The 23,889-nt window shown below is 54.1% G+C and overlaps 1 protein-coding gene across 13 annotated transcripts in view; it reads left to right on the top strand.

Moving 5' to 3' along the window:
- TRAK1 (trafficking kinesin protein 1) overlaps positions 1 to 23,626 on the top strand; it is a 211,292-nt gene extending 187,666 nt beyond the window's left edge. For 5 of the 13 annotated variants that reach the window (XM_021666616.2, XM_021666612.2, XM_021666615.2 and 2 more), the window contains 3 exons: positions 2,449 to 2,805; positions 17,527 to 17,629; positions 20,846 to 23,626. In XM_021666616.2, coding sequence (XP_021522291.1) covers positions 2,449 to 2,805; positions 17,527 to 17,629; positions 20,846 to 21,641 — 1,256 coding nt within the window. In that variant the 3' untranslated portion in view covers positions 21,642 to 23,626. Of the gene's footprint in view, positions 1 to 2,448; positions 2,806 to 17,526; positions 17,630 to 18,438; positions 18,518 to 20,845 lie in introns of all 13 variants that reach the window. The other 8 variants (XM_064360104.1, XM_064360100.1, XM_064360103.1 and 5 more) reach the window with 4 other exon arrangements.
- The last annotated feature ends 263 nt before the right edge of the window (positions 23,627 to 23,889 follow it).

Below are 23,889 nucleotides of genomic sequence, written 5' to 3'. Positions count from 1 at the left end.
GCATGCTTCCTTAGGAAGTGGGTTCTCTGCAGGTCTGCGCAGCCCCGGGCTCGCCTGCTCAGTGTTGCTAGCATGGATGCTTCCTTAGGAAGTGGGTTCTCTGCAGGTCTGCGCAGCCCCGGGCTCGCCTGCTCAGTGTTGCTAGCATGGATGCTTCCTTAGGAAGTGGGTTCTCTGCAGGTCTGCGCAGCCCCGGGCTCGCCTGCTCAGTGTTGCTAGCATGGATGCTTCCTTAGGAAGTGGGTTCTCTGCAGGTCTGCGCAGCCCCGGGCTCGCCTGCTCAGTGTTGCTAGCATGGATGCTTCCTTAGGAAGTGGGTTCTCTGCAGGTCTGCGCAGCCCCGGGCTCGCCTGCTCCGTGTTGCTAGCATGCACGCTTCCTTAGGAAGTGGGTTCTCTGCAGGTCTGCACAGCCCCGGGCTCGCCTGCTCCGTGTTGCTAGCATGGATGCTTCCTTAGGAAGTGGGTTCTCTGCAGGTCTGCGCAGCCCCGGGCTCGCCTGCTCCGTGTTGCTAGCATGCACGCTTCCTTAGGAAGTGGGTCCACAGCTTCCTTCAGATTCTCAAGACAGCCGAGAGTTGAGGAGCTCAGCTCTAGAGGCATCTCAACGCCAGCCCTGCTGACATTTGGGCCCAGTTCGTTCCTTGCTGTGGGGCTGCCCTGTGCATTGCGGGATATGTGGCAGCGTCCCTGGCTTTTACCCGCGAGATGCCGTTAGCACCAGACGCCATTCCTCCACAGCTGAGACAGCCAAACGTGTCTCCAGGGCGGGGGACTGCGCAAAATTGTCCCTAGTTGAGAACCATCGCTCTAGATGCGTCTTAGCACCTAGTGAGAGAACAGATATATGACACCCTCTTTCCTTATAATCTTTCTTTCCTAATTCTTTTTTTTTAATTTAGTGTATTTTCTATTTCTATTTAATATATCCAGATGGAGTGTGTTGCTCTTGTACCCGTGAACTCTTAAAACCGGGATAGACCTTGAAGTGGGCGTCTAGGAACTCTGTGAACATGACTGGCAGTGTGCGCCTTCTTCTTCCTCCTAAGTGGATTGGAAATTGCTCGTTTTTAAATCCCTTCCCAGCCTCTCTGGCTGAGATTGTCCCATGAGACGTTATTTCCAAAGGGTGTTTGGAAATGGCAGACTCCGTGCCCACACCACGGGCCTCCCTCACCCGCCACCTCCCGCCTCGGCTTGCCCACGTTCCCCTCTTCTGTCTTGACTTCCTGAGCTGCTGGCTTCTGGCAGCCTCGACTCCTGTGTCTTCACGCCCCAGGGCAGCCTGGTATCCTAAAGGGCTTCTTTCCTACCCAACAAGCACAGCCTTGGTAACCCAGTGGTGGCTGCCCGAGCGTCCATTTGTGCAGGAAATGCCTGAGAACCTCTTCGGGAGTCTCTCCTTTGAGCACGGAATATTTATTTGCGTGGCCATGCGCATCTGGGTGCCTTCTTCATCTGCAGAATGGGGCTAGCTGCCAGCCTCACCCTCACGGGCCGTGCACTAGCGTGGTGTCACATGCGGTGTTAGTAAGTGTTCCTCTGTGAAATAAGTCGGGCAAGGACACTGTGGCGCACGACAGGGTCTGTGATGCCCCTCAGCAAAAACACTTCTTCACTCAGTTTCCTGAGCATGCTTGGTTTAGGGACACTTCTCTTTGTAGAGCACCTGTGACAGCTTGAGGTCTTCAGGGACACACTCCAGTGTCATTACAGACCTTGCATGGTGTCATCTGAGTCCTGGGGTTTGGTGTCATGGAGAACACGGGCTCCCCTGCGTTAGACCTCTGTGTGGACCTACTGTGTTCTTAAATCACACCTCTCTGACCTGATTCCGTCTCCCTAACCCAGCAGCCTCTCAAAGTTGCTGGCAGAGTTTAGAAAACCTCAGTCAAGGGGGTGATGGTCGTTTCTGCCACTTACCTCTGTGAGCCGCTTTCATTTCCTGCTTTTCTCTTGCTGTGGGTCCTGGGCCTGTTTGATGTGATCTTATGCTGCCTGAGCGCGTGTCTTCCCTGTTCCCAGCAGTGTGTGTTCGGCATAGAATCAGCACGTGTGGCCCCCCGTTTGAGGCTTACCTTGCCGTGTTTCCCCTTCCATTTTGTAAAATGAGAAGGTGTTGAATGTTGGGGTTGACATCGGTTGATTAAAATAAAAGCCTTGTCCTCAGACTCCCTTTGCACATACTATGGTATGGATTTTACTTAAAAAATAATTGTGGATTTCTTAACGTGGCACCCCTTCTGGGCATGGTAGGGTTTGGCTACTGTTTTGTGGTAGGGTTAGGGTCAGGGCAGCTCCCGAAGTTCCCGCTGTGGTCCACCGGGAGGCCCGGGCCCTGCTGGGGTTCGCGCTGAGCACTTTGAAGGTGCTAAGCAGCCGCTGTCCTGGACTCCATGCTAAGCCTCTCTTCTCCTTGTCCCCTTCTTCCCCTCCTGGTCTCCTGCAGGTTCTGCCACCCTGCACCACTGGCAGCAGTTGGCCCAACCTCACCTTGGGGGCATCTTGGACCCCCGGCCCGGTGTGGTCACCAAGGGCTTCCGGACGCTGGACGTTGACCTGGACGAAGTGTACTGCCTTAACGACTTTGAAGAAGATGACACAGGTGACCACATTTCTCTCCCGCGCCTAGCTACCTCCACGCCAGTTCAGAACCCAGAGACCTCAGGTGAGAGGTCCCGAGCACGTGTGACTGTCTCAGGCAGCAGAAGTTACCCGAGCCGGCCTCAGGCTTCCCCAGAGGAGATGCAGGAGCTGCCAGCGGCCACGGAGGAGGAGGAGGAGGAGGAGGAGGAGGAGGGGTCTGGTGAGGGCACCATGATAAGTCCTGTAAACCTGGCACCTTTCCCGGAGGCAGAGTTTTGGGCCATTCTCACCTCTGTTCCAGGCACCATCCGTAGTGGCTCTCTGTCTGTAGCTTCTGCTCGTCTGTGTGGGTGATGATTAAAGCATTCTCATTGTGCGGTTCTGTTTTTAATACAGAGTCTGATGCCTCCTATTTGTAACAATGGGTGTCGCTCCCCTGCCCATCCTGGAGGTGCATGGCCCAGCAGGGATCTTAAAGAGGGACCAGGAAAGGCTGCTAAAAAAAAAAAAAGTGGGCCATTGGGTGGCTGAGAACATCAGTGCCCTTCTTCCTGGTCCGGGTGTCTCCCTGAGTCTAAGGGGAAGATTCTGAAGTTCCCTGGTGATTTCCAAGCGGAGCTGAGCAGTTTGAGGGAAATTGAGTGCTGGGTCATTCCGAAGGCAGGTGAGACCGTCTGTCGCCCGTAGGCTGTATTAAAATGGAAATAACCGGGAAGGCTTCAGGATTTCAGATCTTCGCCAGCCTAGTCACTTTCCCAGCCTCAGCGTAGGTATATACGTCGTTTCCTTTCCAGCTGACGCATGTGTTCAAAGTGGGCTTTTTAAAAGTGTGTCAGCAACACTCCTTAACCAAATAAACCTTCGGAGAACGTCACTAAGCTCTTCTGGGGAGAGGGCCCTGGATGAAGCTGGGAAGGAGCTCTGGCTGACTCCACCCACTGCGTCCAAGCACGAAAGCTGTGACCATGAGTTTACAGAATTACCCACATCCCAACTGGGATGAAAAGCTTTGTGCTCAGAGCCCTGGGAATCGTGAGATCTCATGGCTACTGTTTTCCCCAATAGCGTGCTCTGCCGGGACTGGGCCTCCCAGCTCCTTGTGCTGGGAAGACAAAGCTTTTATGCAATCAGGGGAGAGTCTGAGAAGAAATGAGTTAACTCTGTGTTGTCATCCTCATGTCATTCCCGAGTCACCAGGTTTGAAACGAGGACATTCGTCTTCATGATTCGTAGTTTTCCTCTGTGAACACCGCAACTCTCCCCGTGAGACACAGGGCAGGAAAGAGCTGGGGTTCCTGGCGGTGTCTCCCATTCCCCTGGCTAATTTCAGGCAGCTGGGGTCAAGGGATTTTGTGTGGGATCAACTCTTCCTTTTGTCCTTGACGTTAACTTTAGAGAAGTCATCCAGTCATGTGATTTGTTCAGCACATAGGTTTATTCGTGGTTTGATTTTTTTTAAGCGATTAAATTACTAGATTAAGCTTGTAAGGGAATGAAATGTTTTTTATTTCATATCTACACCTTGAAAAAGGAGAACCAGCTGCGGGAGTGTCCCAGCTTTGTCATCCACACCAGTGCCCGTCAGGAAGGCAGGCGGTGCCACAGAGCGTGATGCCTCGCTGATTTTTGTGGCTGAAGGGGTAGGCGTCATGTCGATTGGGATGCTCCCTGGCAGCCTTTCAGGCAGAATAAAAGGTGAATTCTAGAAGTGGAAGTGCATCTTCGAGAAGTTGTACAGAAGGACTGAAGCTTATCAAGTCAACAAATAACTTCTCCTGGAGGACATAGAGGGAGAGAAGGGGCCAGTGATGAGGACTGTCGTCCTGACCGCGTTCCTGAAGGACACAGAGGGAGAGAAGGGGCCAGTGATGAGGACTGTCGTCCTGACCGCGTTCCTGAAGGACACAGAGGGAGAGGAGGGGCCAGTGATGAGGTCATCCTGACCGCGTTCCTGAAGGACACAGAGGGAGAGAAGGGGCGAGTGATGAGGACTGTCATCCTGACCGCGTTCCTGAAGGACACAGAGGGAGAGAAGGGGCCAGTGATGAGGACTGTTGTCCTGACTGCGTTCCCAAAGGACACAGAGGGAGAGGAGGGGCCAGTGATGAGGACTGTCATCCTGACCGCGTTCCTGAAGGACACAGAGGGAGAGAAGGAGCCAGTGATGAGGACTGTCGTCCTGACCGCGCTCCTGAAGGACACAGAGGGAGAGAAGGGGCCAGTGATGAGGACTCTCATCCTGACCGTGTTCCCAAAGGACACAGAGGGAGAGAAGGGGCCAGTGATGAGGACTGTCATCCTGACCGCGTTCCTGAAGGACACAGAGGGAGAGAAGGAGCCAGTGATGAGGACTGTCGTCCTGACCGCGCTCCTGAAGGACACAGAGGGAGAGAAGGGGCCAGTGATGAGGACTCTCATCCTGACCGTGTTCCCAAAGGACACAGAGGGAGAGAAGGGGCCAGTGATGAGGACTGTCATCCTGACCGCGTTCCTGAAGGACACAGAGGGAGAGGAAGGGCCAGTGATGAGGACTGTCATCCTGACCGCGCTCCTGAAGGACACAGAGGGAGAGAAGGGGCCAGTGATGAGGACTCTCATCCTGACCGTGTTCCCAAAGGACACAGAGGGAGAGAAGGGGCCAGTGATGAGGACTGTCATCCTGACCACGTTCCTGAAGGACACAGAGGGAGAGAAGGGGCCAGTGATGAGGACTGTCGTCCTGACCGTGCTCCTGAAGGACACAGAGGGAGAGAAGGGGCCAGTGATGAGGACTGTCGTCCTGACCACGTTCCTGAAGGACACAGAGGGAGAGGAGGGGCCAGTGATGAGGACTGTCGTCCTGACTGTGCTCCTGAAGGACACAGAGGGAAAGAAGGGGCCAGTGATGAGGACTGTCATCCTGACTGTGCTCCTGAAGGACACACAGGGAGAGGAGGGGCCAGTGATGAGGACTGTCGTCCTGACCGCGCTCCTGAAGGACACAGAGGGAGAGGAGGGGCCAGTGATGAGGACTGTCATCCTGACCGCGTTCCCAAAGGACACAGAGGGAGAGAAGGGGCCAGTGATGAGGACTGTCGTCCTGACTGTGCTCCTGAAGGACACAGAGGGAGAGAAGGGGCCAGTGATGAGGACTGTCATCCTGACCACGTTCCTGAAGGACACAGAGGGAGAGAAGGGGCCAGTGATGAGGACTGTCGTCCTGACCGCGTTCCCAAAGGACACAGAGGGAGAGAAGGAGCCAGTGATGAGGACTGTCATCCTGACCACGTTCCTGAAGGACACAGAGGGAGAGGAGGGGCCAGTGATGAGGACTGTCGTCCTGACCGCGTTCCTGAAGGACACAGAGGGAGAGGAGGGGCCAGTGATGAGGACTGTCATCCTGACCGCGTTCCCAAAGGACACAGAGGGAGAGAAGGGGCCAGTGATGAGGACTGTCGTCCTGACTGTGCTCCTGAAGGACACAGAGGGAGAGAAGGGGCCAGTGATGAGGACTGTCATCCTGACCACGTTCCTGAAGGACACAGAGGGAGAAGGGGCCAGTGATGAGGACTGTCGTCCTGACCGCGTTCCCAAAGGACACAGAGGGAGAGAAGGGGCCAGTGATGAGGACTGTCGTCCTGACCGCGTTCCCAAAGGACACAGAGGGAGAGAAGGGGCCAGTGATGAGGACTGTCGTCCTGACTGTGCTCCTGAAGGACACAGAGGGAGAGAAGGGGCCAGTGATGAGGACTGTCATCCTGACCACGTTCCTGAAGGACACAGAGGGAGAGAAGGGGCCAGTGATGAGGACTGTCGTCCTGACCGCGTTCCCAAAGGACACAGAGGGAGAGAAGGAGCCAGTGATGAGGACTGTCGTCCTGACCGCGCTCCTGAAGGACACAGAGGGAGAGGAGGGGCCAGTGATGAGGACTGTCATCCTGACCGCGTTCCCAAAGGACACAGAGGGAGAGAAGGGGCCAGTGATGAGGACTGTCGTCCTGACTGTGCTCCTGAAGGACACAGAGGGAGAGAAGGGGCCAGTGATGAGGACTGTCATCCTGACCACGTTCCTGAAGGACACAGAGGGAGAAGGGGCCAGTGATGAGGACTGTCATCCTGACCACGTTCCTGAAGGACACAGAGGGAGAGAAGGGGCCAGTGATGAGGACTGTCGTCCTGACCGCGTTCCCAAAGGACACAGAGGGAGAGAAGGAGCCAGTGATGAGGACTGTCATCCTGACCGCGTTCCTGAAGGACACAGAGGGAGAGAAGGGGCCAGTGATGAGGACTGTCATCCTGACCGCGTTCCCAAAGGACACAGAGGGAGAGAAGGGGCCAGTGATGAGGACTGTCGTCCTGACTGTGCTCCTGAAGGACACAGAGGGAGAGAAGGGGCCAGTGATGAGGACTGTCATCCTGACCACGTTCCTGAAGGACACAGAGGGAGAGAAGGGGCCAGTGATGAGGACTGTTGTCCTGACCGCGTTCCCAAAGGACACAGAGGGAGAGAAGGAGCCAGTGATGAGGACTGTTGTCCTGACCGCGCTCCTGAAGGACACAGAGGGAGAGGAGGGGCCAGTGATGAGGACTGTCATCCTGACCGCGTTCCCAAAGGACACAGAGGGAGAGAAGGGGCCAGTGATGAGGACTGTCGTCCTGACTGTGCTCCTGAAGGACACAGAGGGAGAGAAGGGGCCAGTGATGAGGACTGTCATCCTGACCACGTTCCTGAAGGACACAGAGGGAGAAGGGGCCAGTGATGAGGACTGTCATCCTGACCACGTTCCTGAAGGACACAGAGGGAGAGAAGGGGCCAGTGATGAGGACTGTCGTCCTGACCGCGTTCCCAAAGGACACAGAGGGAGAGAAGGAGCCAGTGATGAGGACTGTCGTCCTGACCGCGTTCCTGAAGGACACAGAGGGAGAGGAGGGGCCAGTGATGAGGACTGTCATCCTGACCACGTTCCTGAAGGACACAGAGGGAGAAGGGGCCAGTGATGAGGACTGTCATCCTGACCACGTTCCTGAAGGACACAGAGGGAGAGAAGGGGCCAGTGATGAGGACTGTCGTCCTGACCGCGCTCCTGAAGGACACAGAGGGAGAGAAGGGGCCAGTGATGAGGACTCTCATCCTGACCGCGCTCCTGAAGGACATAGAGGGAGAGAAGGGGCCAGTGATGAGGACTGTCATCCTGACCGCGTTCCTGAAGGACACAGAGGGAGAGAAGGGGCCAGTGATGAGGACTGTCATCCTGACCGTGTTCCTGAAGGACACAGAGGGAGAGAAGGGGCCAGTGATGAGGACTCTCATCCTGACCGCGCTCCTGAAGGACATAGAGGGAGAGAAGGGGCCAGTGATGAGGACTGTCGTCCTGACCGCGTTCCTGAAGGACACAGAGGGAGAGAAGGGGCCAGTGATGAGGACTGTCATCCTGACCGTGTTCCTGAAGGACACAGAGGGAGAGAAGGGGCCAGTGATGAGGACTGTCGTCCTGACCGCGTTCCTGAAGGACACAGAGGGAGAGGAGGGGCCAGTGATGAGGACTGTCATCCTGACCGCGTTCCTGAAGGACACAGAGGGAGAGGAGGGGCCAGTGATGAGGACTGTCGTCCTGACCGCGTTCCTGAAGGACACAGAGGGAGAGAAGGGGCCAGTGATGAGGACTGTCATCCTGACCGTGTTCCTGAAGGACACAGAGGGAGAGAAGGGGCCAGTGATGAGGACTGTCATCCTGACCACGTTCCTGAAGGACACAGAGGGAGAGAAGGGGCCAGTGATGAGGACTGTCATCCTGACCGTGTTCCTGAAGGACACAGAGGGAGAGAAGGGGCCAGTGATGAGGACTGTCGTCCTGACCGCGTTCCTGAAGGACACAGAGGGAGAGGAGGGGCCAGTGATGAGGACTGTCATCCTGACCGCGTTCCTGAAGGACACAGAGGGAGAGGAGGGGCCAGTGATGAGGACTGTCATCCTGACCGCGTTCCTGAAGGACACAGAGGGAGAGAAGGGGCCAGTGATGAGGACTGTCATCCTGACCGTGTTCCTGAAGGACACAGAGGGAGAGAAGGAGCCAGTGATGAGGACTGTCATCCTGACCACGTTCCTGAAGGACACAGAGGGAGAGAAGGGGCCAGTGATGAGGACTGTCATCCTGACCACGTTCCTGAAGGACACAGAGGGAGAGAAGGAGCCAGTGATGAGGACTGTCGTCATGACCGCGCTATTGAACAGAGACACTGAAGATTCTTTCTTGCTTGTTCCCTCTGTACTCAAACCTTAGTAAATTCATCCTGGCAACTTTATTTGAGGAGGGGCATGCCCCTTGCATGAGACTGTAGCAAGGGTCAGGTTGGAGGTGTGTAATAAAAAAAGAATGATCTAGGTTGCTGATGGTAATTTAGGAAGGGTCTGAGCATCTAGATGAGAGTTCTTTGGGGCTTATTTTCTGGGTAAGACTCATCTTTAAAAACTGGCTTCAGAGGGGAGCAGGGTGAACAGAGTTGGCTCTGTTTTCTCTACTGAGAATTACAGGACCATTTAAATTCTCATAACGTAAAAGCACATCACTAAATAAATCATCCAGAGGTCCCACATAGCTATTCCTGCAATCATGGAGACACGGGCAGACAGATAAGCTTCCTGGGAAGGGCTTGGGGCATCCTCTGCCTCGTGACTTGTATCCACGGTGGTCTGGTCCCTGCCTTTTAATCCGTCCTCTGCCCTTGGCTTGTCTGTTCCCAAACAGCACTATCCCAGGAGCTGCTGCCTGCCTGGGAAGACTCAGTAGGGAGACACTTTGGGGACAGAAGGTGATTAACCTTTTTATGCATAGCTGGTGTGATTGAAGGAAACTGGGAAGTGCTTTATATACGAGGCACTTTCATTCAGAGCCTGCTGTCCCGTGGAGAAAAAGCTTTAGGCACTGAAGAGTTTGATTTATGTATTTAAATGTCTTATTTGAAGCATCATCCAGTTGTTGATTTTTATACTCCCACGTCGTAAGAAGGATGATTCCATGTTATTGTATTGCACAAAATTTAGATGATTAAAATGGAATGTTTAAAAAGTTTTAGATTATGGTTTTACTTTCAGTGCTATGTTTTATGTTTTAATTTACATAGAAAGTATGTCAGAACCAGTCATCTTCTTCTTCTGCAAGTACTCTGATTTTTGGCGTTTGTGTGGGGAAGAGCCTGCATGTGGCAAGGATTAAGAGTTAGAGTCAGACAGTGACGTTGGCGCGTGGCTAGCGCATGGGTTAAGAGTTAGAGTCAGACAGTGACGTCGGTGCGTGGCCAGCGCGTGGATGAAGAGTTAGAGTCAGACAGTGACGTTGGCGCGTGGCTAGCACGTGGATTAAGAGTTAGAGTCAGACAGTGACGTCGGTGCGTGGCCAGCGCGTGGATGAAGAGTTAGAGTCAGACACTGACGTTGGTGCGTGGCCAGCGCATGGATGAAGAGTTCGTGTCAGACAGTGACGTCGGCGCGTGGCTAGCGCGTGAGTTAAGAGTTAGAGTCAGACAGTGACGTCGGTGCGTGGCCAGCGCGTGGATGAAGAGTTAGAGTCAGACACTGACGTTGGTGCGTGGCCAGCGCATGGATGAAGAGTTCGTGTCAGACAGTGATGTCGGCGCGTGGCTAGTGCGTGGGTTAAGAGTTAGAGTCAGACAGTGACGGCGGCGCGTGGCCAGCGCGTGGCTTAAGAGTTAGAGTCAGACAGTGACGTCGGCGCATGGCTAGCGCGTGGGTTAAGAGTTAGAGTCAGACACTGACGTCGGCGCGTGGCTAGCGTGGGGCTTAAGAGTTAGAGTCAGACAGTGACGTCGGTGCGTGGCTAGCGCGTGGCTTAAGAGTTAGAGTCAGACAGTGACGGCGGCGCGTGGCCAGCGCGTGGATGAAGAGTTAGAGTCAGACAGTGACGTTGGCGCATGGCTAGCACATGGGTTAAGAGTTAGAGTCAGACACTGACGTCGGCGCGTGGCTAGCGTGGGGCTTAAGAGTTAGAGTCAGACAGTGACGTCGGCGCGTGGCTAGCGCGTGGGTTAAGAGTTAGAGTCAGACAGTGACGTTGGCGCGTGGCTAGTGCGTGGGTTAAGAGTTAGAGTCAGACAGTGACGTTGGCGCGTGGCTAGTGCGTGGGTTAAGAGTTAGAGTCAGACAGTGACGTTGGCGCGTGGCTAGTGCGTGGGTTAAGAGTTAGAGTCAGACAGTGACGTCGGCGCGTGGCTAGTGCGTGGGTTAAGAGTTAGAGTCAGACAGTGACGTCGGCGCGTGGCTAGTGCGTGGGTTAAGAGTTAGAGTCAGACAGTGACGTTGGCGCGTGGCTAGCGCATGGGTTAAGAGTTAGTATCAGACAGTGACGTCGGCGCGTGGCTAGCGCATGGGTTAAGAGTTAGTATCAGACAGTGACGTCGGCGCGTGGCTAGCGCATGGGTTAAGAGTTAGAGTCAGACAGTGACGTCGGCGCGTGGCTAGTGCGTGGGTTAAGAGTTAGAGTCAGACAGTGACGTCGGCGCGTGGCTAGTGCGTGGGTTAAGAGTTAGAGTCAGACAGTGACGTCGGCGCGTGGCTAGCGCGTGGGTTAAGAGTTAGAGTCAGACAGTGACGTCAGCGCGTGGCTAGCGCATGGGTTAAGAGTTAGTGTCAGACAGTGACGTTGGTGTGTGGCTAGCACATGGACAGTTTAGTTGAACTGTCTTGTATGCGTTGATCCTTAAAGGTGAGAAAGAAGTGGGATTAAGGACACATGGTTAGAGAAAATTATGGTCAGGTTATTTTAAAGCCTTTACACAGCATGACTGGTTCATATTGAGGGGATATATCCTCGAAAACTTACATGAGTCATGGCATCTTGGCATCTTACCTGGCCACATTGGAAACTGTCCCAATTGGATCTGAGCTCCTCTTTTTGAGACAGAGTCTCTCTCTGTTGCTCAGGCTGGAGTACAGTGGTGCAATCTCGGCTCACTGCAACCTCCACCTCCCAGGTTCAAGTGATTTCCCTGCCTCAGCCTCCCAAGTAGCTGGGACTACAGGCGTGTGCCACCACACCCAGCTAATGTTTGTATTTTTGTAGAGACGGGCTTTCACCTTGTTGACCAGGCTGATCTTGAACTCCTGGGCTCAAGTGATCTGCCTGCCTCAGCCTCCCAACTTCTGGGATTACCGGTGTGAGCCACCATACCTGGCCGAGAACTGAGATCTTAAAGTCAGAGTGGAAGACAAAAAACGCACTTGGCCAGAATTGCCCTTGGAAAATTCCCTAAATCTCCAGCCGCCAGGCCACCAAGGCAAAAGCCAGGAATCAGCCTCTTCCGTTGCCTCCTTGTTTGATACACAGGCCCAAGGTCAGGAGCAGTGGCTGAGTGAGGAAAGCGCAGAGAAGGGCTGTGGTGGGAAGGAGCCAGGCGGAGCCGGGGCAGCGGGGTATCCTGCAGCTTTGCCGGGCGGGGCAGTTACAGCAAAGCCCAGCCCTATGCTGTGCCCCGTTCAGTGCACCACAGATCACAGAAGTGGGGTTCAGACAGGCTTGTGAGAGGTTGGTTTGGGGACTTGACGGGTCTGGAAGGAAAGGTCTGGTGTGCTCGGTTCACAGACCTTTGGGTGCAGGGAAGTTCCTTCCCGTCGTCTACACTGAGAGAGTTGATGTGAGTTCCCACTCTGTTGGGAACACTTTCTGATTCAGCCTGGTCCGTGGCAGCGATGAGGGAGTTTGGTTGTTATGGACAGAGCGGATGGCCGGCTCACACCCACCTTGTTAGGAGACGCTAAGGGAACCCCCCGCTCTTCCGTCATGTTACGCCAGAGTAAAACAGGCCAGCTGCTGCCTGCAGTGGAAAAATGAAGATTGAAAGAATCGACTCCTTCAGAACAGACAGCGTAGAGTCAGCCCTGCTTAAAATACGCAGAACAGAGCTCACTCGTTGAGCTTGTCCTCTCTGGTATCCTCACTTCTGAACAACCCCGGCGCTCCTAGAGGCACGTGGGCGGCTGAGGAGTAGGCGTCCCCACCGACACCCGTCTAACGTGGAGGGCCCTTGAGGGAGTGCCAGTGTGGAGAGGAGGAGTGGAGCCCAGGGGACGTGCTCTCCTGCCGGCCTTGAAAACACCAGCGGGGGAAGCCTCGATGCAGCTCAGCCAGGCCAGCTCCCTGCGCCGTCGGTGTCTGCACAGAACGAAGGACGAGGGAACAGGCACGGGGGCCGGCCTCGGTGGTGTCTGAAGACTACAGATTTCGCATTTGCCCTTTTGACATTTTAACAGCATTCTAAAAATTCCCCTTTCTCTGGAAGATACCCCAGGGACACTTGAGAGGATTTCTGACCCTCTCTGCACAGTGCTGTGAAATTGTCCACCTCTTAAATCAGGTACTTTTTAGATGAAACAGAGTAGGCAACTTGGCGTAGCAGCAAGAGTCGACTTTTAATTTTGCAGAAACCAAAAATAAGTTGTGCAGAAATCAGAAAAAGCTCTTGTGATGTGGTTCAAATCTGTGATAGAAACCTCCCAAGTTCCCTCTGGCCAGACGTCTGCTCACCGAGGAGCTCGAGATCTCCACTGAGCTGCAGGAGCGATCAGACGCCTGGTGAAGAAACGCAGAGAACAAATAAATACCAAGCCTCTGCGAAGCCCAGAACCAAGGCCTTTAGAAGCGTCGTCTTGTACAGCATGTTATAGTTTAAAACCGCCTTTGTATTTTCTAAAACCAGAAAGCCGCACCGCTGCGTGTGAAGCTGCTCGTGATCACCCGCTCCTCACCTCCAGAGGAGACGCTTGATAAAGCCTCAGGAATCCCCACACAGCACTTCTATTGACGATGATGCGTAGGGCAGACAGGTGTCATGGGCAGAGTGACATAATGAAGAGACAGGAACATCTTCAGAGCATCTTCTATGCCCTGATATCTTAGTCTTTTAGGAAGAGATAACGCATTGTTTCTTCCCTGTCTGTTTACTGGAAAGGGAACGATTTCTCATGCAGTCGACAGGCAAACACACGTCTCCCTCTCCCCCTTCCACCCCTCGAGCAAAAGGCCACAAAGTCATTACAAGCTGGCTGTAGTCCCAGGGGACTCTTCAAAACACACCCTCAAGCTGGATGGACAAGGGCTTTTATTTTCAATAGATTTGTTTTTACTTGGATAGAACAGGCTGGCCTGTGGCTGCCACTGCTGGGTCGGGGGGGGGCGTGTATTAGTTGAGGGGTTTATAGAACTTGGAAAGCAGATCCAAGTCATGTGACAGCAGCATCCCATTACATGTTCAAGTTGAAAAAAGGACAGGAAGGGCAGGGGCATAGGGTTTATTTGACACTAGTCGGCCACTTCCCAAGAAAGGCAGAAAGGACGTGGAAGGGCTTCAGTGCATCACAAAGGCACAGTCCCTTTTCCTAGATATTTTGCGTGTGTAGACGTTACTTATGTGAGCTGTTGAGAAACAGCTTGGTGTGCAGCATGGCTGCCGTCTCCATCCTCAGAGCCTTCCTCGGAGGCAGCTGTGCGTGGTGAATGTTGCACCGTAAATGTCCCCATAGCAGCACACCAAGTCCTTCCAGCTCCTGTGAGGGTTAAGGGCTGGGTTCTATGGTGGCCTTCAGAGAGAAGCAAGCTTCTGTCCCCAGCAATTCCCAGGGGTGATGGGGAAGGAAGGGCATGAGCAGGTGTGTACCAGGTGTATTTTGTGGGCAGCAGATGGGCAGAGTCCTCATCATCCTGCAACTCCCTGTGGAACCTCTGGGCCCACCGCAGTGACCCAGCCTCTCCTGTGCTCTCTTCTCCTCACCATAAAAGCACTGGGCCGTGGGAATCCGTGGGCCTCCCACCTGTCTTCCCTGGGAGGCTTGAGCAGTCCCCAGAGCAGCAGCCACCCGACTCTGTCTAGTGCAGTCTGAGGGGCGTCCAGGGAGTGGGGCCATGTCGGGGATCCCTCCTCACTGGCTTCAGCAGAAGGATCCCAGCCACCCAGTTTTGCAGTCAGTCCCAGGCGCCACAGGCCCCCGAGGAGCATGGCAGTCAGTGCTACTGCCCAAGTGTACCTGCCCCAGGCAGAAAGCTCGCCAGAGTCCAGCAGCGAGAGCAGGTGAGCTGTCACTCTGTTAGCGTGTGGGTCGGGTGCTGTCACCCTCAGAGTCCGCTGACGCGTCCCCCTGTAGCTAGCGGAAGGATGTGTGCTTGCATGTGGTATGTTTTCAGAACAAAACATCTTCACGCTGGCCATGGGCAGTTCATCACCGGAGAAGATCTTGAATAATCAAGGATTCATTAAGTTTAAAGCCTATCACACTTTGTACCAGTGTCGGAATCTGGGGCAAGAAAAACAATTAAGAATTAGGGGTTTTTATTGGTAAATGCAAACCTATTCCTAAATAAAACGATGAAAATATTTGTCGTCGTTAATACTCTCACGCATTTAACGTATGCCCGTCTCTTCACACCAGGAAGCCCTTCACTCAGGTTGAGGGAAAAAACTCAAATAGGGAATTAAAGCATGAAATCCAAGAAAGCCTTTCCTTTGGAGCCCCCAGATTGAGCAGCATGGGATGAACACGCGATACCGTCTTCTGCACGGAACTTTCCGTTTAGATACAGAAGGGGCTGCGGTGCGAGGCGCGGGCTCGGTGACTTCACAGTGAGCCCTCACCCCCACCCCCACTTCCCGACAAGAAGGGTCTTTGATGTTTCTCCCGTTTTGCTTTTTTTTAGAACTTGCTCTCCTCCTGCATCAGGGCGTTAGGAATCAGCCCGTTGCTGCTCTGTAGCAAGCATGAGGGGCCCCTGACGACCTCGGTCTCGGGTGACTCACTGTCTCTGTGTTGTGTCTCAAGGAAGGGAGGCGCAGCAGCGGCCCGGCGGTCAGTGCTGACGCGGAGAGCCCGCCCGCGGGTCCGGGCGTCCTGGCGGTATTTGGAGCGGCCGAACCTCTGGCTTTAGCACCTTGCACACTGGTTGATCTTGGTCTTCTAAAGCTGTTGATTGCTTCTGGGGAATGGTGACTTGTGAATTTTTAGCAGCCTTTTCCTACCTCCAAAACCCATTTGTGTAAGATGGGTTTGCTTCTGCCGATGCAGCTGTGTCTCTAAAACGTCCATCCGACGCTCCCTGTTGCAACTGAAGATCCAATATGTAAAGGGTGGAGGAGGAAGTGAACATTTGCGACCTTTTGATTGGATGTTCTGGCCTGTGTTTAAGGGGGGGATGCTTCTGATTTTAAATCCAGCTTCCCTCATTTGATTTCTCTTAAATGTTCTTTCTTTCAAGTGTCTTACTTCTACTCACTGCTCGCCCCTCTCCCTCTTCCCAAGTCCCCTTCCTGCCCGTTATCTGGGATGCGTCCCGGGCTTCCTGTCGTTTCTGTTTCTGGACCTTATTGCAGGAAGAGACTCGTGATTGTCGCTGCCTTCTCTTCATAGCTTGTTCCATTTTTGTTTTCCTCGTGACGGTTTCTTACTCACGGAGTTCCTGAACCGTTATGTTTACCGATCGAGAAAGATTCACAAAGGCCGTTTTTATGTGTTTTCCCCTCCCTCCTGCTTTGCGTGGAGCTCCACGTGGCTGAGACTTTTCTCCTGTGGCCCTGGTGCTGGCGGTCATGCCAGGTGCCACAGAAGCCTGCCTGGGCACACAGACCCGGGCCAGACCTTCCAAATCCTCCAGTCACCGTCACTCTTGTGCTCTGGATTTGTCCCGCCTGCCTTTGTGTCTCCAGCATTTTTTGTTTGCTTGTTTTGGTTTGGTTCCTAGTTTTCTTTTAAGACATGGTCAACTGTGTGTGGACCTGCAGGTCTGGGGCAGCAGCTGTCTGCCTTTTGTCAAATCCAAGAGAAAATATACCATGAGGAGCTGGAAGATTCTAGTTCAGCCTTTTGAATCTTCATGGCCTTTGAATCCCCACGGCCTCTGACGTCCGATTCAGTTTTCTCCCAGGAGGTCTCTGGGGGCTGAGCTGCTGCAGGGGCAGAGGGTGGGGTGGGGCTGGGTGGGAGAAGCACCCCGGTACTTCATCCTGCATGCTGTTTGGGGCAGCATCTTTTTTTTTTCTGATACTTGAGTTATGAATGAGGATGAACCTGTGCAATCATGATGTCTCCCGCAGACTCTGTTCCTTTTTCCTTTGCCAGCTTTCTCATGCATGGTCCTAACACTTCCATGATTTACTTTGCTCCAGACCATAGTCTCAGCTGCCTCAGCAACGGCTTGTTAGAGCATTAAAGGGAAGGAAATTGAGGAGCGCTTGCTGCCGTCTCATTTTCATTAGACGTCAGACATCTTGGAGATGTCAGGAAAGCAGCTGGCCGCTGGGGTTCCGGGGGACCGGTACTGCAGACCCGATCCTGGAGCCCATGGCCCCGGAGAGCCCTGATCTCTGGAACTCTTGCCACGCTGTTGCCGAGGCAGCTGAAGTCCCCGTCTCCCGCCATGATGATCACAGACAGGCAGTAGTGGAGCCAGCGTCCCTAAGCCCCTTTTTGTGTGAGCAGAAAGGGAGCTGTGAGCCTTGCCCTGCTCCCAGGTGCCAAGTGGCTCTCCCCGACTGGACCCCTCCCCTTCCCCTGAGCAGAGCTTTGGTACCTGTGGCCAATGCAAAGACATGTAAAGCCACAAAAGAAGACAGCAGGTCTGACCTGAGGGGGGAAACAAAATTACCCCCCAAAATCCCATTACCCGGCCCCCCTCGCCTCCCGCCCCAGACTGGATCCACTACTGGCCCAAGAATGCCGATGAGAAACCTTGTCTGGCTTGGGTCGGAAGCTGGAATTCGGTGCTCTGCAGACCAGTGCTCAAAATTGTGGTTATTTTTGAGGACTCACCTTCAATCCAGAACATTTGAGTTTCACCTTCCTCGCCCAGATCCAGTTAACAAGGTAGCTCACCGCTTCTTGCATCTGTGGGGTGACATGCTGGATTTGAATTTTCGTTGCGGTTGTACTTGGATGCAAGGGTGTGTTTTGTCGCTCCCAATGCAGCGCACCATCCCGGGAAGTGCATGTCTCAGACCAACTCCACCTTCACCTTCACCACCTGCCGCATCCTGCACCCTTCGGACGAGCTCACTCGGGTCACACCAAGGTAAGGGACCCTGGCCCTGGGGTGGGCAGGGGCGGGGTGAGGGTGGGGCACTCCCTTGCCTGCAAGGCTTAGTGTTGAAGAAAGCCAGGTAGAGAGGCTCATAGAAAAACCGACTCAAGCCAGCATTTGCAGGCACTTGTTCTGGGTCCCATCTTTCTTTCTTTCTTTTTTTTTTTTCCCCCTCTGTCGCCCAGGCTAGAGTGCAGTGGCGTGATCCTGGCTCACTGCAACCTCCACCTCTTGGGTTCAAGTCCATCTTTCCTTTTGAATTAAGGCTATTGTTTGTCTGGATCTGGTTCAGATGTAGAGACCTGGGCCCGCCCTCGGCTGCCCTGTTAGTTGTCCGTGGAATGGATTGTGAGGCCTGTCCTCAACCAGCTGAAGTTGACACGAACACAGGCCTGTTGGATTTTTGCCCCAGAGTTTGTCAGTAGAGCACAGAACTCTTTTAGTTATGGATGGAGTTACGGAGCCCTGTGGAAGCCCTTATGCCTCTGGAACAGGCCCCAGGAACCAGGCCCCACAGCCAAGCTGTAATGGCCAAAATGAGAAGACGTCAGGACTGAGCCACGTGCCCAGCAAGGTCCATTTCTATGGGGAGGACTGGTCTGCTGTGAGTTGGTCTGTTTGGCCTGATTTCAGGCCTTTCACCGCTTCCAGCAAAAGAGAAAATGGTCTCCCCTAGCAGAGTAGAGCGACCCCTCAGCTGTCTCCTCTGTGGTGCGAGATGCTGGGTTGCCGGAAGGTAAAGCAGAAGGGGCGGGTGCAGTGAGCCAGGGGCATCTTAAACTATGAATGATTCTCCGCAGGTCATGTGAGGAGGACGTCGAAGCGGCCATATGCCCCGTTGAGCTGAGAGGAGATGTAGGGCCGCGGGCGAGGCAGGGGGTGAGCACACCGCCAGCAGTGCCTGCCCCGGCAGCTCCCTGGGAGGGGCTGTGTGTGCACGTGTGGCCGTCACTAACCTGGGACTGAGGCGTGGCTGTGTCTCTGTGGTTCTAACTCGGCCTCGATGGTCGATGCCCCTAACCCATCTAAACGCCCCCAGTCAAGCCGAGTGCCAGCACTAATACAGGCCTAACCCCGAGTCCTCACCAGACGGGGACCTGTAAATTTGAGCTTTGTCTTCCCGTCTCCCTTCCTGCCCTTGGAGAACGTGGCTTTATGTGGGGAAGAGGCTGTTTTCAGAGCCGTGGAACCAGCATCCCCGATGAGAGGCTGGTGCCCTGGGTTACTGGATGGCACTCCTGTCCGTCCGTAGCCATAGGACTCAAGCCGCACACAGGTCTCCGTGTGGCTGTCAGGCCGAGCCAAGCCTGGGAAGTCAGTAGCAAGAGAAGGCTTTTTTTTTTTTTATTTTTTGGCCCGAGTTTGAAAGAAAGGCTGCTTGAAATAAAATGGCAACGAATCAATTGAAGCAAGCAAAATTGAAACAATCTCCCTCGGGATGGCCATGTCGACAGGGTCTCAAGTCTGCGGCTTTTTGTCCTTTATTGAGGGCACATCAGCATTTGTAAAACTCCACCCATGCCTTTAGAAAAAAATCCACGTTTAGCCTTTGGAATCTGTTGTGGTTTCTAATCATGCTTCTCTGAGCGCCCCCGGCCCACCAGCATCCTCACCCCTGAGCTTGTGTGAGATGGGCCCGTTCTGGGATGCCCACGCCATGCTGACCTCCAGGGCTGAGGTCCCCTGAGTGTGGAGCCAGATGGTGCCGCTAGCTTGTATGTCATTTTGAACCGTCTCCCATGAGGAGGGGGCCCCTCCTCTGCTCATTCCAAAGACCTGCCCCAGAATGGGCCCTTTCCTTCCCTTTCCCTCCGTTGATGCCTTTCCCAGAGTGCTTGGACTTTCTTCCCCCAGGCTGGGGAGCGAAGTCTCCACCCTCAGCTCCCAGGGACCACACAGCTGACCTGCTCCAAGGCGCACTGGCAGCCCCAGCAAAATCCTGGAGCAGGCGCTGACACCAGAGTGTTGGGAGGGCTGTGCGCCTTTGCCTCCTGGCTGCTTGTCGAGAAGCAGGGTAGCGCCTGCTGGCTCTCGGTCGCTCATTTAGATGCAGAGCTTCCTCGCCTGTTTGGCCTCCCCGGACCCTGTAGCAGCTGTTAAAAGAGAACCTCTCCCAGCTTTGCAGGGCGGCAGTATGACAGCCAAGAAGTTTATTGCCAGTTGGAAACTTTCCCCAATACACCGCAGTGGTGACTTGCAGTATAGGCGGCACTGGCAATTTTTGACAGTCCCTAGGGAGACTGAATTATTAGGTTGGCGCAAAGGTAATTGCAATTACACATATGAAAAAAGAGAGAACCTTTTCTGCTTTTTAAGCAGACAGCAATGCATTTCCCTCCGTTGCCCTTGTGGAAACTTTTCGTTCCTAACGGACTCCACGGCTGGATCTCAGCTGCTGGAACCAGCGAGTCCGCGGTGAGCACGACCCGCGTGCATGAGCAGATCTTCCTGCTTTCCTCAGTGCCGCAGGCTCCACACGCTGCGGCCGGCCTTTCTCTGGGCAGCGCCGTTGACGGAGATCTGTTCGTATGCGACGTGCCTCCCCGACCCTCCACCTCCACCGGTTAGCATGGATGTGGGCAAGCATTTAAAGAGGGTTAAGGCAGCGTGGGACAGAGGCAGGAGCTCTGCACCCGGAGTCAGGAGCCCACGGCCACAGCGGACTGAGGGGCACAGCCCGGCCTCAGCCCACGTGCTGTGGCCATCCTTGCCCTTCCTAAGATAAAGTGTCTCGTCTCCCGGAGTCCTGGCTCACGTCTTGCTTCAGGGAGAAGTAGGTACTAGGAGGGAACACTGGAATCGGTAAATCTGGTGGGGAGAGAGTGCCTGTTTGCCAAAGGGCTTCTTTTCTTGTTCTCAGACGGATTTAGAGTCACTCAACTTGCGATGTCCACTTAGCAGCCAGATGTGGCACCAAGTAAACCCCTAGCTCTGAGCCTGTTCCTTCAACTGCAAAGGTGACAGCTGGACCCACCAGCCAGGAATGGGCAAAGGGGATCACTGCAGCTTCCTGTTCACTGAAACATGCTCCCCTTGCAGGGGGAGAGGGAGGAGCAGATGTGGTCGGAGCCTTTGGGGACCTCTGCTGGGGGAACCCTCCCATCGCGTCCCGGGTCTCCCCACACCCCCTGCAGGAGGCTGGCCACTGGCGCTCTCTGTGGAGCTCGTGGGCACTTCTGGTGAATAACCTGTCATCTTTCCTTCCAGCCTTAACTCAGCCCCAACTCCAGCTTGTGGCAGCGCCAGCCACTTGAAGTCCACGCCGGTGGCCACACCATGCACTCCACGGAGACTGAGCCTGGCTGAGTCCTTCACTAACACCCGTGAGTCCACGACCACCATGAGCACGTCCCTGGGGCTCGTGTGGCTGCTGAAGGAGCGGGGCATTTCTGCTGCCGTGTACGACCCCCAGAGCTGGGACAGGGCCGGCCGGGGCTCGCTCCTGCACTCCTACGTGCCCAAGATGGCCGTGATCCCCTCCACCCCGCCGAACTCGCCCATGCAGACGCCCACGTCCTCCCCGCCCTCCTTTGAGTTCAAGTGCACGAGCCCCCCCTACGACAACTTCCTGGCTTCCAAGCCGGCCAGCTCCATCCTGCGGGAGGTGAGAGAAAAGAGCGTCCGCAGCAGCGAGAGCCAGACCGACGTGTCCGTCTCCAACCTCAACCTCGTGGACAAAGTCCGAAGGCTCGGGGTGGCCAGAGTGGTGAACTCAGGGCGACCCCACGTCCCCGCCTTGACTGAGGAGCGGGGACCCCTCCTGTGTGGGCCCCCGGGGCCGGCGCCAGCCCTCGTCCCCAGAGGCCTGGTACCCGAGGGCCTGCCCCTGGGATGTCCCACTGTCACCAGTGCCATCGGCGGGCTGCAGCTCAACAGTGGCATCCGGCGGAACCGCAGCTTCCCCACCATGGTGGGGTCCAGCATGCAGATGAAAGCCCCCGTGACTCTCACCTCGGGCATCTTGATGGGTGCTAAGCTCTCCAAACAAACTAGCTTACGGTGAGGACCGGAGGGGCCGTTGCCCTGGAGGAGGCCGACGTTCCCCTGCCTTGCTCCCTCCTCCCTCTCCTCCCCGTGGTGCACCCCCTCCCGCTGCCCTCCTCTGTCCACCCCCTCCTGAGCTAGACAAATCAACCTCGTGCCTAAGGGAGGAAGAGTGGAAACTTTGTAAAATGTGTACATAGGACTTGGAGACCTCGCGTCCACCCTGCTCTTTCTTCAGATCCCACAGGAAGCGCCTCTGCACTGTCGTCACGCTCACGAAGGCTTCACCTGTGCTGACGTGGGGGAAGGTGGGGTCCTTTCTTCTTTCCTTTCAGAAGCACTGAAACTCCAAGTGTGTTCTTATCCTATGGATAGGAAACCAGTGAATTCTGTGGCTGGCACACCACGAGCTGTCACGCGGCACGGGTCATGACACCTCGCCTCGCCCACCCTGTAAGGAGCCTAAGGAGCCTCCGTCCTCAGCCACGTGTGGCCGGCGTGGTCTCCTGATTGGAGGGCTTTTCTTTTTATGGGTGGCCCAGCTTCTTCCGGACCTTCGCTACTCCGCCTCAGTGGACAGGCATTTCTTTTCTGAGGTGTGACCTTTTGTTTTCATGCCTTTCCGTTGAGGTCATCCTGTGTTTTGTGAGCAGCTGTCAGGCCCGATGTCCGACCTGAGAGAATGTATTTATGGTCCTGCTGCGTTGTTCAGCAGCCCGTCCGTGTTCTGTGTGATCTGTTTTATTTTTCCTTTGTTTTTAATATGCAGGGAAGTCATGGTACTGGTAGTGTATGTTCTCTATGTGGTTCAAATACGCATTTCAAACACACCAAACCGCTAAAGAGATAGCAGCTTTTTCTGGGACCCGGCGTCACAACCAAATTGATTTAAGACCAGACCCAAGACACCTTTAACAATAGGATTAAAAGGAAAAAGTATAGGGGAAAAGCTTATTAAAGAAATTTGTCAACACCAAAAGCAGAGGGGAAGAACCACAAGCAGGCATAATACCAAACTGGTTCCAGGGAGAGCGAGGCTTTGGCATTGCACTGGCTCCAGCGCCGCCTCTGGAAGCCGAGGCCGGCCAGGGCGCGGTCGCCGTGCGGTCTCCGATCGCAGCCGTTCAGTGTTCAGTGCCCACACGTTCTGCCTTCTTGTTTGACAGCAGCACGTGGTCACAAAGGGTGTTTTCTTTCCCTCCAAAGCCTTTTGTCTCCCTGTGCCACTTTTTACCCTTAGGAAAAGACACAGGTGCTTGTGCAGAGAACCACGAGGCCGGTCCTGTTGCTGTCGCCGATTCGGTTTTAAACTCCTATTTATTATTTGTGTCTGCCGTGTTTTAAATAAACATTCTCTTTCCTTCCAGTTCCAGTCATAGTGTGTCTGTGGCACCCCAGTCCAGCCACATAACTTACCAATTCCAACGTGAGGGCTGCACTGTGCATCATGCGGCCCCGTGACACCGTGTCCCAGACATTTATGGAAGGAAAACATCCCACGTAAATGAAACTGTCGTTCCGTGTGCTCCCCACCAGCAGAAGATGCATCCTTCCACTGAGTGAGGGTAACCTCATGCCCACCAGGGATAAAGCCCCTAAGGAGCAAGCTTCAGTCCCACGGTTTCAGACTATGTATTCTCTGAACACAGGAGTGTTGGTTCATTGTGTTCTCAGCCGTCCTTACTGTTGTACGTGTGCACTCACTGCAAGTAACTTAGACCTTTTTATTTGAATGTATTTTAAAGCAGTAGGTAGAATAACAAAGGAATATGAAAATCATAGACTGAATGGACCAGTTTGTGTATTGAGAGAGAGGAGCCACTCATCACTGCCAGAAATACGGTGTAAAAATTGGCAGTTCAGAGGTTGCAACATTTAGTATAGTAAATAAACAGTCACCATTGTGCAGCCACTACCAAAAAGTGTCTTGTAATGCATCAGAAATCAACACAATTTCATTCGCTGATGAGTATCAATAAAATAAGTTCAAATGATGGAAACCACGCTGGTATTCGGATTTGTATTTTGTTTTTATCTTTTCATGAAGGAGACGATCTCTTTATGTAAGACTTGAAAGTGTTTAGCAGAAAACTAAATGTTTACGTGCTGTTACATGCCTTCTTTCTTTCAGCATGATATACCTTAGACAACTTTCCAATCAGACTCCGAAGATGTCCCTCACTTTTCAGGGCTGTGTACTATTCCACTGAGTGTATATTCCCACTGTGAATATTTACATACCCTTATGAACCGTCCCTTACAGATGG

This window comes from Aotus nancymaae, unplaced genomic scaffold (assembly GCF_030222135.1).
Source record: "Aotus nancymaae isolate 86718 unplaced genomic scaffold, 86718_ANA_hifiasm-v0.15.2.pri h1tg000038l, whole genome shotgun sequence".
In the NCBI taxonomy this organism is placed as follows: Eukaryota; Metazoa; Chordata; class Mammalia; order Primates; family Aotidae; genus Aotus; species Aotus nancymaae.
This window is presented reverse-complemented; position numbering and strand designations above follow the sequence as displayed.